This window comes from Mesoplodon mirus (assembly GCF_964341445.2).
Source record: "Mesoplodon mirus genome assembly, chromosome: 19".
Taxonomy (NCBI): Eukaryota; Metazoa; Chordata; class Mammalia; order Artiodactyla; family Ziphiidae; genus Mesoplodon; species Mesoplodon mirus.
In genome coordinates, this window is record NC_138995.1 from 12977456 (window position 1) to 12994151 (window position 16696).

The window sequence follows — 16696 nt, forward strand, 5'->3', positions numbered from 1 at the left end:
TAAGGGATGCTTCAGAAGGCTTGGGATCCTGATATATTTGGAACTTCATAGTTGTGGGAAGTTTTCAAGTTGACCTCTAAGAGGTTTTATACTTCTACTAAGTCTGCACCGAAGTACCCATTTGAATGGACCGGTTTATACAAAAATCGCCTGAAACTGTCCTTCTGTCCCTGGGTTCGTAAGGAACTCATCGTCCCTAAAGTAGCTATTATGCTGTCAGAAGCCTTTGGTGATGACAGTGTAGAGAATATGGCAGAGCGTGGGAATGATTCTGAGAACTTTCTGTGTTATCAGGTTGAGTCTGGCTTAAACTGTCTTTTAACTGACATGATGTATTAACTGGTTACCACTGAGCTACTCACAAACTCAGTCCTTAGGAATTCTTTGTTGCTCTCTCCCACTAATTGAGAAATGATGGATTGACTATAATTAAAATTTGGTTTTTTGTTAAAAATTGAGTTATTTAAAATAAAACCCCAATTTCCAGCAAGTGTTAGAGGTGTCTTCACTTTGATTGCAGTGTAGTGTCTAACCTTCCTGGTTTGCATGATGTTGGCTGTCGCTGACTTTGTCAAGTCTTAGGGTCGTATGTGACAAATGAGTGGCAGGAACTGATGCTTGAGACACGACCAGTCTTGGGCAAAGCCTTCGGTCCAATAGGGAAAGTGGTTTTTTTTGTTGACTTTCTGGCCAGCTCCATAGTCCCTTTGTTTGCATCTCTGACGGAGTTCTCCACCCCACCACTGCCTCCCCCACCCCGCCCTGTCCTGCACCTGTCACAGAACTTCTTAGAACACTTTTATCTTCCCAAGTCCTTTACATTCAAAAAAATTTTTTTTTCTTTTTCTGCAAGCTAGTGGGTAACTGGTGAGAAGCTTTGATAAACTGGTTGGAACTAAGGCATTTTATTATTGATATAGTAGCTAAACAAACTCAAGGTTGAATAAATGTGGGAATTTTCTTTAGCACCAGGGCCAGGTTGAGGAGACCTTTTAGTCAAAGAGGCAGTCCTGAATTCCCCTTTGCATCATGCCCCGTGCTTCTCGTGCTTGGGTTCACATTGGGCAGCATAGCTGGGACTTGCACTTTTGACCCTGTGATAGTGTGTACAGGTCGTGTTTCATCAAAATAACTTAGGAGCCTCTCCTAATGCAGAAGCATTTGTAAGGCCTACATTTTTTTTTTTTTTTTTTTTTGCGGTACGCGGGCCTCTCACTGTTGTGGCCTCTCCCGTTGCGGGGCACAGGCTCTGGACGCGCAGGCTCAGCGGCCATGGCCCACAGGCCTAGCCGCTCCGCGGCATGTGGGATCTTCTTGGACCGGGGCACGAACCCATGTCCCCTGCATCGGCAGGCGGACTCTCAACCACTGCGCCACCAGGGAAGCCCTACTACATTTATAATTTTGATGGTCTGGACTCTCTTTTACGACAAACACACTGTAATCATGAAGAGGGAACAAAGGCACATAGATAATTAGCTCTTATCAGACAGGATATGCTGGGGTGTGGAGGAAGGATTGTGATATTTCACTTTGGGGTGATTCCCAGTGTGCTGCTTCTTCCCAGAAAACAGGCCATTGTAGTCCCCTAGAATGACATAGTAAGTGGTCTCTGAATTGTATTTCAGACAGTGAGTGAATAAAATGGGGGGAGGTAGTTTTATTATAATTTCATATGAAACTTTTGTATTGATGTATAGCATATGTACAGAAAAGTTCACAAATCCTAGGTATATAATTCAGTCAATTAGCAATCACAGGAAATAGACTGTTCCAAGAAATAGACTATTCCAAGAACCCTAGAAGCCCTGGGGGAGGGAGGCACATTTTAATGTATGACACATAGTAATTATTAGGTTAAATCATATGAAACTGCTGATATTTGAGCATTTTTGACCTTAAGAAAAAGTTTCACATGGTTCAGCCTAGTAAGAAGTTAAAATCAGTTATTAATAACTGGTCAGTCAGTTATTTTGTGATGAATCTAAAATAAACTTGTAAACTCTCCTTGAAGCTTGTTCATGTCCATCCCATTTACATACGGCATGGGGAAGGAATTACAGGAATGAAATATGGCCATCTTATCTTCCTCACAGAGGACAATAACAGTTTTATCCCTCGAGAAGTATTTTCTGATTCTTGGGTGTCTAGTTTCAAATGTCAAATAATATCACTTTTATTACTTTTGTCCTGGAAATGATTCCAGTGTACTAAATTTCTCTGTGCTTAAGTCTTCATTTTCAGCCCAAATTTTATCTCCTGCATACTTTTATTCTTGTTTAGATCTCTACCCCTGAGAGCTTTAAATGAGTAAGAAGAAAGGAAAAGAATATAACTGCATTAAAGTATAACAATGAAATAATTATAGAGTATTTTGGAGATTGCAGAAATATCTTCCTAGAGCCATTGGGGACTAATACTTATTTCTCTTGTTTTTGTGTTTTTAACCTGCCCTACTTAGGTCATCTTGTTATATCACCCAAAGGTTCTCCAGATGGAATTCCAATGTTTGCTCTTAAAAATTTTTTTAATGTGAGAGATGTAAAAATAAATAAATAAAACCATTAAATTTCATAAGAAGTTAGAAGGCACAGAGAGATGCTAACATTCATTTGGTAACTGGACCATCTATTAATAGCTGATGAAATATTGTTTATTCTTAGGGTAAATCAGAAGGCCCAGGACTTTAGATAAACATCAGGCATTGCCCTGTAAACATTTAAAAAATGTTGCAGCCTTCCACATTCACTTCAGTTGACATCACTATAATAGCTTTTTTTTTTTTTTTTTTTTTTTTTTTGCGGTATGTGGGCCTCTCACTGCCATGGCCTCTCCCGTTGCGGAGCACAGGCTCCGGATGCGCAGGCTCAGCGGCCATGGCTCACGGGCCCAGCCGCTCCGCGGCATGTGGGATCTTCCTGGACCGGGGCACGAACCCATGTCCCCTGCATCGGCAGGCGGACTCTCAACCCCTGCGCCACCAGGGAAGCCCTAAAATAGCTTTAATGTAAATAACTGAGGAGGTCTTGAAGTTAATAATTTCTGACTTCCCGGAACAGTGCTGTATGCGCCCGTGGTTAGCGAGAGCCCTGGGGAGCATCACCCTTCAGTTCTCTCAGGCTCTCACTTCCTCGTGGCACCACTCTGAGGATGGTCCTGCAGTCCCAAGGCCAAGACTTCAGTTTCCCTGGCGCCCCCCCAGCCACACACCAAAAACAATTCGGTGTTGAATCTCTTGAGGAACTTCTTCCTTGTTAGGAATGAGAAGCTTCTCGCACATACACATGCTTTTGAAGGGGAGGCAGAGTTCTCCACCTGTTTCCTTTTTTTTTGGCCGCGCTGGCCTGTGTGGGTCTTAGCGCAGCATGTGGGGTCCTAGTTCCTGATCAGGGATGGAACCCGCATCCCCTGCACTGGAAGCGTGGAGTCTTAACCTCTGGACCTCCAGGGAAGTCCCTCCACCTGTTTCTTACGATCTTATTCTTGTAAGAGAACCACAAATCTCCATCGTAGTTCCTCTGTCAGAGCTGTGTGGATGTCAGCCTCCTGATACCTTGAAATGTGTTTCAGACTAAAGGACAACAATGTTGAAGCTGTGTACGGAGTGTGATGGGTTGGGAGGGGGGTGCGGGAATCTAAACACTGCTGTGCTGAGTTTCAGATTTTTCAGTCATTCCCATCCCAATTTTGCAGTATATTATGGTACCTTTGAATCCATCAGATGTGTGGGAAGCTTTCATTTTATTCTCTATTTTTTCCCTTTTAATTTTCTTGGTGTTTTTCTTCCCTCCTCGTGGGTGTAACGTTTTCACGCACAGATGTCTCCTCGCTCTGCCCGGCGACGTTGGTCCATACAAGCAATTAACGACTTCCCGGTACTGTGCGCTGTGCAAATGCTCTCCTTAACTAATCCTGTCTCTGCCCAAAGGCCCAAGAATAAAATGCCACCTGCCTGGCTTTGAGGAACCTGAAATGACAGGCTGGCTGGTTTTCAGGACCAGCATAATCAATTTCTCACTCTTGGGAGTCAGGCACCAAGGACTGCCTCCTGGTTCTATCAGTTTCAGATGGGTGAACACTGGTATCATTAAGGATTGTGAATGGCCTTCTTTGAAAATGAAGCTGAATGCTGGATTTCTTGGAAAGAACCCCAGTGATAAGCCTTTAGCTCACCCAATTTCACTTGGAGTATTTGTATAATTTCATAGAGCTTTCAAAAGCCTACCTTTGGCATGGCGGGGCAGCAGAGGAAGATATAAGAGGCTTCTACCATTTTGTCTCCGTTTTTATCGTCTTGCTCAAGTTCAAAGAGGGGAGTGCCCACCTGCTTCACTGGCATGACACCGAAGCTAGATTTTAATCCTTTGGGAATTTCCTGGAACCAATTTTTTTCCTTGCCATCAGTATTTTGCATTGACAGTAAAACCTCTGCAATGGACATCTTCTCTTCCTTTTCTCTTGCTTACTCTCTCCTCTTCTGTCTTCCTCTCCCACCCCCTTTGTGTTTCAGTCGTGCCATGGTGACCTCAGGCTGTGCAAGGCAGCTTTGAGGCTTTTGTGTAAGTTTCATTTGGTGTAAAAACAAAAAAAATTTTAGGAGCATAGTCCTATAGCCTTTTTATATAAAAACCGGTTGAAATCAGGAACCTTGACTAGCAAGTTCCACTGCCGCCCAACAACCTGGGGGTGGAGCTGCCTCCGTGACCATCTTTCCTCAGAAAGCCTGTCCTACCAACCCAGCTGCTGCGTTTCCACTGATTTTTCCAGAAGTCCCTGCTCCTGCTGCTATTTAAAGAGGAACTCATTTTGACTCACTGCCCACTCTGCTGATGATTATGCATTGTCGACGGGGTTGCTGCGAAGCAGTTGGTGGCTTATTCTTGGGCTGTTTTTACATTTAACCCATTTACTGCCATCGATGTTGCCTCCGATTGTAGCAGTAACACTGGTGGTTCAGTCGCAAGCTGGCTATTGGTTGTCATTCAGTGCTCTCTGCACCAGTGCCTCCCCCCTCCCACCGCCCCTCCCTCCCCACCCCGATCCTCCCTGTCCTGTTTCCCGTAATTCCATGAACACCTTCTTGGTCTGTTCAGAGGAGCATCCCAGTCTCATCGTGTGATAACTTGTCTGTCTTGCTTTGTCTCTCCTCCCTCGATCCCTGCTCATGGAGTCTGTGGGGAAAGGGTGTTTTCTATCGATGGGGCATTGAGATGACCTAAGAGAAGTGCAGAGTCCTTCACCTCCCAGAGGTACCGATTTTACTGCACAGAAACGTATCCACATTTAAGCCCGTCAGAGTGGGACTGGAGCAATGCAGGAGGTTTTAGGGGGCTTTGGGGCCCCTGTGCCCTTTTCTCACCTGGAAAGGTCAGCCACACCTCATCCCCGTGTGTCATTGTTGTCGTCACCTGACAGGTGCTCAGACTAGAGAGGTTATTCTAAAATCTCCAGCAAGATACTAAGGCAAAGAAATCTTGGGAAGGTGTGGATGAGGTATGAACCATTTTTGTTGCCAAAACACTAGAGGAAACACTCCATGCTTCTCAGGGAGCACCTGGGTCCTAGGCCCTGACACCTGATTTGAGATCTACCACATCCTTGTTTAGGCAGCCTTGTTGGATTTGAATCCCCAGAATAATTTGCCATGAGACAGGTTTGCTGAGTGACTTCCATAGCCTGAAGGGGAGATAGTTCATATTTAAAAACCATCAACCTCCAAGTTTGAAAAAAAATATTTTGTGACCCCCCCTTAAAGATTTTTTATAATGTTTTTATAGTTATTCCTTGCTGGATTAAATGAACAAAAACAGCTGTCCCTTAATTGCTTTCACACTTTGATTCTTGGTGGCAGCTATCATTAGGGTGATCCTGTGTTAGGGAATCTCCTTCTATTGTAGGCTCAAAGGCAGCTTATCGAGGTCCATAAAGCACCATCTGTACATCAGTACAGGTCAAACAGAGAAGCACCTGGAAGCCTGGTGTCTCAAGAAGCTGACAAGGAAGTCCCAGGAAATACAGACAGTGATTTCTGTAATTCTGTGAAGGGTAGTTGCAGAAAGCTGCCCAGACCACTATCTTTACATGTTCATCAAGGACTTATTGATGACTCACATGGGCCCATTTCTGCCAATCTCCGTCACCCAAGACTGCAAATGGGAGGAGAGCCCTGAGACGTCTCTTTGGACCCCGAGTTTTCTTTTCTCTGAATGTGTCGAATCCTAACAAATCCAAAAAGGAAATTAAACGGCGCGAGGTTCAGGCTCATGAGCCCAGCCTGAAACACAGCAGTTGGTCTGAGCCTGGCGTGTTAAGCCCTGTAGCCGCAGGAGCTGCTTGCCTCTGCCTGTCATCAGCGTGTTGCTCTGGCTCAGCAGTGCTTGGCAGAGAAGTGACTTTAGAAGTGAGTAATTGTGGACAGTGGTGTGTTGGACAGCCCTCACTGGAATCAGATGATCTCCGTATATGCAGAAATGGATCTGTTTTTATATGGATCAAACTATTTACATATTAACAGGTAGCTTAGTCAGGACTTAATTTTCCCCCCTTTTTAATCTAAAATCATACTCTTAAAAGCAGGTTAACGTATGGGCTTAGCAGCCTGAGAACCTGTGTTCAAAGCTCAGCTCTTAGGAATGTGGCCTTGAGTAAGCTCACATCCTCATTGGTGAAGTCCAGGGCGTCTCTCATTTCCCGAATACAGGCTCCTCTCTGGCCATTGTAGAGAAGGCTCTGGGGAAATATGATAGTTGCTCATGATCTTCTTCCACATCCATTACCCAGGTCCCTCTGCTCAAGTATTTTGGACATTCTGAAAATGATCCTTTTTAGAAATATTTCAAGTCTGCTAGGAAAAACATTCTGACATGAGCTAGTCTATTTGCAAATGAACCACTTTGGGCACATGGGCCTTAATATTATGCTTTCATTGGTTTTGCTGAAAAAGTCAGGCGATTGTGGATGTTTCCAGTGTGGTCTGAAAGCTGTAGACCCCATCCCTCACGAGGCGTCCAGTGGTTTCCACTGTTCAGTTAAACGGATCTGTCGTGAATTGCTCAATTGTTGAAGGGCTTCTTATTTTCTCTTTGTAATAAGGAGCCAGAGTCAGTGCCTGGAACTGTTTTAGAAGCCTTTCAACCAACCTGGAAGACCCAATTAGATGGATCCTATTTGATTCCAGATGGAATCTTTTGAATGTAGATCTTTTCTTTCTGCCTTTAAAAAAAAAATCCAGTACCCTAAATCTCATTGGAGATGACGAATTATGTGGGGCCTTGTGGGTGTGTCATTTTCCGGGATTCTTAAACTCCCAGAAGTCTGGATGAAAGTCACAGTGAAGTGCGTTTATGGACTTGTGCCCTCCGTGTTCTAGTTACCCATGTTGTGCCATCCCATCACTGCAGGGTCGGTGTATGCTGAGTTACTCTCTGTAAAACCGGTCCTAGTGCTCGGGGCACGTGTGACAACACAGTCTAATGTTGGTAAACAATGCCTGGCTCCCAACCCATCCGGACAGGCCGTTTTTCTCGTTAGCACACTCGCCCCTTACTTGCACCCACATCACAGTTCTTCTTTAGAAGATAACCAAGGCCAGCAGAGAATTGAAGGGCTACTAGCCCCCAAGAATAGATGCAGTTTCCTCTTGCGTTGCAGAATAATGACTTGTGTATGGATACATAGTAACTGAACTGCTTCTAAGACCAAATAGGTTAAGGTTCCAAATTGATAGCATATGTATTTACAAACGATGATGAACAATTCAAATACTTTAGCTGAACATCTACATTTACCTGCCATGCACTGAGTCCGAGTGTCCTGGGTTTAGCAGGTTCCATGCTGCTTACTAATCCTATAGGAAGTTATGTGCGTTGGACAACTTTGGGGGTTAGATGGGACGTGAACGGTCAGAAATGCCTGGATATAGACCATGACTGATTTATGGAAGAGTGATTGTATCAAAATCACTGGTGGAAAACAAATTTATCTATCTATGAACCATCTAAATAATAATATACTCTACATGCCCGAGAGTTTATGGACATTTATAATAATTACAGATTTTTAAATTGCACTTTTTCAGTTGACACTTTGCAGTCTCACCTTTTCATTGTCCCCTGATTAACCTTGTGAGATTGGAACCACAGAGCTTATCATGAGCCCAGAGTTACCAGTGAGCAAAGAGAGAGTGACACAAGCCTGAATTCACCGCAAAAAAGGAACGTGCCTGGGGTCGCGTTGAGCCAGGGCATGTGTTAATAAGACCAGTAAGACTTGGTTTTCTGACTCCACATTCCAGGGCCCTTTCACTGGCTCCTTTTGCCTCCTTTGTTAATAAATATGTCACTTCCCTCCTGAGTTGAATCACTTTGGTGACCCCCTTTCTAACTTCCGGCAATAAAATAAAATAGAATATTGCTCCCTTGGCTGGTCGTCATTTTGAGGATACCAGATGGGGCTACACTCTCATAATTCTCATTTTCCAGGACATCTCTCATTTCCCACATACAGGCTCCTCTGTAGCCATTTGTAAGGAAGGCTCTGGGGAAATAGGATAATTGCTTATGATCTTCCACATCCATTACCCAGGTCCCTCTGCTCAGGTATTTTTGACGTTCTAAATGATCACTTTTAGAAATAATTCAAATCTGCTAGGGAAGACAGGGTAATTTTTCTTGAGCTGCTCAGTTTCTGTGTCTGCCTCCCATAGATGAAAGTTTGCAGATCCCACACTGCTGTGTCTGAATTAAATTTCAACAAATCCAATTTAAATTGTCTGAAAAGGAAAGAAAAAAAAAAAAAACTTTGATGAGTTTCAAGCAAGAATTTTGAACCTAGGGCTGAACCCAACCTTAAAAGTTGCTCTTCTCCCACATTTTTGTGGTCTTTACTAACTTATTTACTTGCTGTTCTTTCTTTTTTAAATTCTGGCTTCAAGGTGTTTTTTGAGCACCTGCAGAATGTATATAGCACTGCAGTAGGTGCTTATTTTCCTCTTAGGATTCTGGGCCATGAGCTCAATGCCCTTTGTCATCCTTTTATTTTCTACAGATGCTGATTCATATAATTGTGGGCATGATGCAATGCAAGGTCTCTGCAAATTACCAATGACCCCAACTATGGTGTGCTCTGCAAATGTAGGTTTCCATTCATCGAAGTCCCCATTAGTTATATCTTGTCATTTCCCCCAGAAATCAAGGAGATGGAAAAGTAAGCGTGAGGGATCGGACTCTGGGAATCGACCAATCAAGGCTGCTGGGAAAGTGATCATTCAGGATATTGCCTGCCTTCTTCCTGTTCACAAGTCATTGGGAGAACTATACATGTAAGTTCAGAATTTCAACTATGCCGTGCTTCCCACTTAGACATGAATATCAAAGTTGTTTATTTTATCTTATTTTATTTTTTGGCCGTGCCTTGCGGGATCTCAGTTCCCTGACGAGGGATTGAACCCAGGCAGTTGAAAGCCTGGAATCCTAATCACTAGGCCACCAGGGAACTCCCTGTTTATTTTAGTTTTTGAGATACTGGAATCCTTTTTAGGAGAGGCCCAGTGCATTAGCTTTCTTCTGCTGCATAGCAAATTACCACAGACCTAGCGTTTAAACAACACACATTTATTATCTCCAAGTTTCTCTGGGTCAGGAGTCTGGGCATGGCTTACCTGGGTCCTTGCTCTGGTCTCCCCAGGCTGAAATTACGAAGTCAGCCGGGTGGTGGTCTTAACCAATGCTCAGGGTCCTCTTCCAGACTCATTCAGGTTGTTAGCAGAATTCAGTTCCTTGCAGCCGGAGAACTCAGGGAATTTCATCTTCTCCAAGACCAGCAGGAGTGTCTCACTGATGCTTCACTGTCTTTCTAAGGTCTCATCTGATTAGGTCAGGCCCACCCAGGAGAACCTCCCTTTTGACAGTTAGGGGAGTGATATGTCATCAGTATTGACTGGTCTTGACCCCGTTTAAAGGGAGGGTTTATACAAGGCATGTACAGCAGGGGCCAGCAATCTTGGGCACAGTCTCAGAATTCTGCCTCCTGTCCTTAATATGTAAAACAGTTTAAAAGCAGAGCCACGTTGGTTGAAGGGAGCTGGGAGGTGGGTGACCGGCACACAGAAGCTGCTGACCTGTGCTTCCCCTTCTTCCTGAACTTGAACACATAATAAAAAATATTTATTTTGTCGTTTATGTACAACACATTACTCCTTGTTAGAAACTATGGTCAGCATTATACATATCTAAATCAATTTTTATTCAACCCTTAAGCCTGGGGAACTCCCCAGAAAAGCTAGCTGGCACATTGTTCTTTGAACCTGGCCTCCTTTCCTGACTTCAAAGAGGTAAGCAATTTCACCTTCCCCAGGCCTGAGCTCACAGTGTAACGTCAGCTGTAGGTAAGCTTTTTCTCCATGTTACGTAGAAAGGGAGCTTACGGCCAATACGAATAAAACATTTTGAGTGACAACCAAAGAGGCAGTTTTTAGTTTATTTGTTAAACCAGGAGTAATTGATTTAGAAGTCAACTGGAAAGAAACTTTTTAATTCTTCTTAAATTTCAGATTGAATGTGAATGATATTCAAGAAACATGTCAGAAGAATGCCACTTCTGCCTTGCTTGTTGGAAGGAAGGATCTCGTCCAGGTATTTTCCATTCTTTTTGTTGGAGATCTGGATTCTCTTGGAACAGGTTCTTTTCACTTTACAGTTGTGGTTTAGTGACATTTCAAGGTGTACCTCCTATTTTGTAATTTCTTTCCCATTTTCTTTGCCAAACTGTAGGGCTAGAGCAGCTTTTTAAATCCCTTGGATGTTTTTCTTATTAGTGCTTAGTTGAGGAGGTCCTAAAGCATTTACTAAGTGTTTTTATAACATCTCTTTTCTATTCTAGGGCAGGGTGATTGTTAATATGTAAATTTGGATGTCTCTATCTTTGCCATTTACACCCTCAGTTCTGTTTTGTTTGTTTTTTACTTTTAGAAATGCTTCATTTCATAAAAGGTTTACCAAGGCATTCCTTAAGATAGAGACATGTTCAGTTTTAAAACAAGGTGTAATATTACAAGAATTAAAATTTCCTTCATCTTTGCAGAAACACATCAGTGCTTAAGCAAGTTGCTCCTATATTGGTGAGGTTTTTTGTTTTTTATTTATTTATTTATTTTTGTTTGTTTGGCCGTGCCACACGACTTGCGGGATCTTAGTTCCCTGACCAGGGATCGAACCTGGGCCCTCGGCAGTGAAAGCGCAGATTCCCAACCACTGGACCACCAGGGAATTCCTGGTGTTTTTTTTTTTTTTACTGTTTTATTGAGACTGTAGTCCATAGACCATGCAATTTACACATTTAAGATGTACCATTCAGTGGCTTTTAGTTTATTCACAGCATTTTGCAATCATCACCATAAGCAATTTTGGAACATTTCCTTTACCCTGTAAAGGCACCCCACACCCCTTACTTGTCACTGCTCAAGCCCCTCTTCCCCCATCCAGCCCTCGCCAACCACTAATCTATGTTCTGTCTCTATTGCATCTTTTATTCTTTAGTGTGAGGATTAGATTGAGCAATGGAAACTATGAGCTGCTCTCCTATCTGCTCAGTTTTTTCCTTGTAACCCTCCAAATGACCCAGAGCTAAGGCCTCCCCTTGATTTTTATCTGATTGAAAAATCCCTAAGATTTCCTTTTGTCTCCTAGTAAACACCATCAAGTCTCTGCTGCAAACCCTTTTAAGTAAAACTTAGAGTCATGGATTTAATCTTTTTCTCTAAGGACCCAGCCACCTAAAATTCTGCAAACACTAAGAAGGCAAAACAAAGTAGTGGAAATAGTGGGGAATTTCTAACAGGAGGCGTCAGCCCGACTCCACTCCCTAGTGGTGTAACACTGGGCCAAGTATTTCCGACTCTCTCAGCCTCTGTGTGTTGGTCAAATGAGACCCACAAGAATAATTGCCTCATAGGGTTGATGAGAAGATTGGTTCACGTTCTGAAAAAACATTCTCTGAGGAAAAATCACTTCCTAAAGGTTTTTTTTCTTTTGTGAAGTGGAAAGACCCTTCCCTGGGGTTCAGACATACCTGGGTTTACATCTGGGCTCCGTCCCTTTCATGTTGTGTGATCCTAGGCAGCTACCTAATCACTCTGAACTTCAGTTTCCTCAACTATAAAATAGGAACAATACTTCTAAGGTCCTTAGGAGAACTAAATAAGGTAATATGCATACAGTTTCCATACCTGTGTCTGGTAGATGTAAATACCCAGTATGTGGCAAATTATTGCTGCTGTTCTTGCAATTTCAATCATCACTGTGGTGTGGTCTTCCTTAACGGACTGGAAATGACATCAGTGCAAATGCTTGGAGAATTTTTTGTTGTTCTTTTTGCACATATTGAAGATGATGTGTCTACCGTCTTGCAAAGAGTTACAGGAATAAACCTGTCAACTATTTCTGTTGAAGGCACTTAGGAAACGTGTATTACAAGTGAGGAAATAATGGGCCCAAGTTGTCAGCCAGGGTAGTAAACATCCTTTCCTATCCCAGAAACCTATGAACTTCTTCCAGCAACCATCCAGGTGGTCCATTGATCATAGAAATGAATGTTTTTCTTTTGAACCAATACTCGTGGGGGTTATTTAAGTATACTGGAGCCACACGATTTAATTGATTTTTTTAACATATCTGATGTGTTTCTATACCTGTTTTTCAGTATTTTTATTTGCTTATTCTTTTTTTCTTCTGTTTTAAACTCCTTGATTCAAAGTCTGTATCTTCTTCCTTTCGGGTTTTTCTCAGAGTCTAGTAGTGTTTTCCAGTTGGTGGGCGTACAGTGATGTATTGCTAGTAAGAAAGATTTCCCAAAAATAATACTCCATTAAAAATTTTATTTATTTATTTATTTATTTGGCTGCGCCGGGTCTTAGTTGCGGCGTGTGGGATCTTTTAGTAGCAGCATGCAGGCTGCTTAGTTGCAGCATGTGGGCTCTTAGTTGTGGCACGCATGTGGGATCTAGTTCCCTGACCAGGGATCAAACCTGGGCCCCCTGCATTAGGAACACAGAGTCTTAACTGCTGGACCACCAGGGAAGTCCCCAGTATTCCATTTTTAAAGGTATAGAGGGGAGGGGACTCTGTTGATGGTGTGATGTATTTATATTTAGCATGTGCTAAATCTTGGATTTAATAGACACATCATGGACATTAGTTTCTGCTTGAGGACTCCAAGCCCCGTGAGGTTTCAAGTTTGGGGATATTCCTCAGATTTGATGTCAACAAAAAGAAAGCCGAGTCTATTTTTTCTTGGCCTATTTTTCTGTAACTTCAGAGGGTGTACTGAAACTTTTGTAATGGAAGGTTTTTCATTATTTGGGCAAAGGACAATCTTAAGTGTGATACCGAATGCATTTTTTTCTCCCTGCCAGTTCACTAATGAAGCAGCAGAAAAAGTCACATGAGTCAGTGGTTAAATAGACCATCCAGGGAAGTTGTTGCATGGTGTCATTCCTCTGTCGTCTGCTTCCTAAAAGTTTTGAAGGCTAGTGTTTCTCAAATGTGCATACAAGTCCCCTGAGAATCTTGCTAAAATGCAAATTCTGCTTCAGTAGGTCTGGAGTGGGGTGTCAGACTCTGCATTTCAGTAAGCTCCCAGCTTTGGCCGCCCACAGAGTAGCAAGGCTTTAGGCTGTGTGTGGAGGAGGAGGTGGGGTTCTTTCATGGTTCGCAGTCCTGTGTTCACCAGTCTGAGTGTGGGTATTTCTCTTTGATCTGTCCAGGTTTGGTCGCTGGCTACAGTAGCTACGGATCTTTGCCTTGGTCCGAAGTCTGACCCAGATTTGGAAACACCCTGGGCTCGACATCCATTTGGGCGACAGCTACTGGAGTCTCTGTAGGTTTTGAGAGCTAAAAGTGAGGAAAACGAGTGATGTCAATTTTAGGTCTATAAACACTTTCAGTGTTTTTGTCTAAGAGAAAAGTCAAAGGCCTGAGGCATGAGAAGAGGAAGTGAGACCTTTCCTTTTAGGGCTGCTATAATTTCTGTGCAGAACTCACTTCTTAGAGCAGAAGGAATTATACAGTATTTGTCATTTATAACAAGGATTTGGGACTCATGTGTCCTTGAGAGAGTTATGCTTTGGCCCAGAAGTACATCAGTCTGAACACAGGAGTTTGAGTTCTTGAGGTAGAAAGTTTCTTGGGTGCTATAGAATCTCGCCCCTGAGAGCAGGTTAGAGAATTGCACGTTGGCCTTCGTGTTTTCCAAAGGCCACGATGCATTCACCCTGTTAGACAGTTTATGAAAACCTTGAGTTTGTGTTTGATTTATTGCACTGAAATGTGGCAAACTGGAAATACAGTGTGCAAAATGATTCACAGCCAGGAAAAACCACTTGAGGCTCCAAGACAGGGAGGCCCAGGTCCTGACAGAGAGACGGAAAAGCTCTCCTTCCTTCAGGTGGAGGTTTGCTTTACCTACTTGTTGAGGCCGGACCTGGGACACGTGCTCATGCTTCAGGTTGCTCATGGTGCTTATTCTACCTACTTCATATGAGGCTCATGAGATAGTGTGAAAACGCCTTAAAACTATTAGACATTGCTTGGTAGGAAAGTATCAATATTATTGCATCACCAAGGCCAAGTCCCTGGGATCTCTACCTCACATTCTGTCTAGCACAGTTGTACTGAAAGGAGCAAAGGGGATGTGAGGACCTAAAAGGTAAAGCTATCCCCTGCTGTTCTTACTTAATAGCTCAGGCTCATAATGCCACCTCCCGAGTCTGTGACCTGCTCCCCATACTGTGGTGGCACCGTGCTCTCTGAGCACCTCCATGTAGCCTTAGGTCATATGAATGGAGGACATAGAAACCCCCCAGGAAGCAGTGTGATGCCTCCTTGGAGTTGGGGAGGCCGAGAGAGCATGTATGGCCTCACTCAGATGTGGGTTGAGTCTCCTTAATTCTTAAAGAAGCTCCATTCAAGTCTGAGCCCAGGCCTGGCTGCCAGCTAGGAGCTTTCAGATTGGTTATATCTAGGTCACGTGTAATACTCAGATACATGTTATTCCAAAACAAATTGAGCCAAACTCAGAGTTGATCATGCCCCTGGATCTGCAGAAAGCCCTCGTTCCTGATGGGGGCTTTGGAGGCAGAATCAAGAATTCTCCCTTCCTTTATGGTTTATCACAGGATATAGTTCCCTGTGCTATACAGTAGGATACCCATTCTATATAAATGATAATGGAAAAGAGTATGAAAAAGAATGTATATATACATATATATGTATAACTGAAGAACTTGGCTGTACAGTAGAAATTAACACAACACTGTAAATCAACTATACTTCAATAATATAAATGAAAAAAAAATTCTGCCTTCCTACCCCGATGGCAACAGCCCACCACTGTCGTGACATTCATTCTTCCCCCTGCCTTTCTCATGAGTTCTCTCCTGCCCCCTTTCTCTCCAGGCTGGCTCATTACTGCCGGCTCCGGGACGTGCAGACGTTGGCTATGCTCTGCAGTGTGTTTGAAGCCCAGTCTCGGCCGCAGGGGATACCAAACCCCTTCGGGCCTTTTCCCAGCCGCTCATCTAACCTTGTGGTGTCCCACAGTCGATACGTAAGTTGGGGGTTTCCTGGTGTGAGTTTGACTTTTCCCAGAGGTCGCCGTCATGGGGAACAGCGCTCTCATGCTGCTCCTGTTTGCTCTGCAGCCCAGCTTTACATCCTCTGGTTCCTGCTCAAGTATGTCCGACCCAGGATTCAACACTGGTGGCTGGAACATAGGTTGGTAGAGCCTTAGCCCACACTCGGTTTTTGTTTTTGTTTTTGTTTTTTTAAACATCTTTATTGGAGTATAATTGCTTTACAGTGGTGTGTTAGTTTCCATGCTGGGTTTTTATACTCTAAATGTGGTGTGCGATTTAATATGTAATCTTTACTTGATGAATACTCTCCATATTTTTCCTTGTTTCTCATTGCCACACACACACACAGTGCGCCGCGAAGCTTGCAGGATCTTAGTTCATGTTAGTTCCCCGACCAGGGATTGAACCTGGGCCCGCTGCAGTAGAAGCTTGGAGTCTTAACCACTGGACCACCAGGGAATTCCCCCTTTGCCCTTTTTTTAAAAAAAATTAATTAATTTATTAATTTATTTATGGCTATGTTGGGTCTTCGTTGCTGCACGCAGGCTTCCTCTAGTTGCGGCGAGCAGGAGCTACTCTTTTGCGGTGCATGGACTTCTCATTGTGGTGCCTTCTCTTGTTGCGGAGCATGGGCTCTAGGTGCAGGCTCAGTAGTTGTGGTTCATGGGCTCTAGAGCGCAGGCTCAGTAGTTGTGGCGCACAGGCTTAGTTGCTCCGTGGCATGTGGGATCTTCCCAGACCAGGACTCAAACCTGTGTCCCTTGCATTGGCAGGCAGATTCTTAACCACTGCACCACAGGGAAGCCCCCCTCTCATTGCCCTTTAAATTGAGTATGACGGGGATACTGTAGTCAGCAAGATCTGGGGTTTTCGTGTTTGAACAGGCTGGTTTCTGGTCTCTCTGCCTTGCTGGGTTGCTTTCCATCTTGTAACCTTAAGAAACTGACAGTGGGACTTCCCAGTGTCCCCCCGCAAATGCTAACCCTTATCCTTTCTCCTGCACAAGCCCCTTTCCTGATCATCTGCCACTTCCTGTTACCTCCCTCTCCCCACGTACCTCCTTCAGGG

At 43.7% G+C, this 16696-nt stretch overlaps 1 protein-coding gene across 3 annotated transcripts in view; it reads left to right on the plus strand.

The window, feature by feature from the left end:
- The window catches only part of WDR59 (WD repeat domain 59), an 89434-nt gene that overhangs the window by 60346 nt on the left and 12392 nt on the right, over window positions 1-16696 (plus strand). For all 3 annotated transcript variants that reach the window (XM_082606960.1, XM_082606961.1, XM_082606962.1), the window contains exons 19-23: window positions 9186-9319; window positions 10550-10631; window positions 13760-13872; window positions 15450-15600; window positions 15695-15767. In XM_082606960.1, the coding sequence (XP_082463086.1) occupies window positions 9186-9319; window positions 10550-10631; window positions 13760-13872; window positions 15450-15600; window positions 15695-15767 (553 nt within the window). The remainder of the gene's footprint in view (window positions 1-9185; window positions 9320-10549; window positions 10632-13759; window positions 13873-15449; window positions 15601-15694; window positions 15768-16696) is intronic.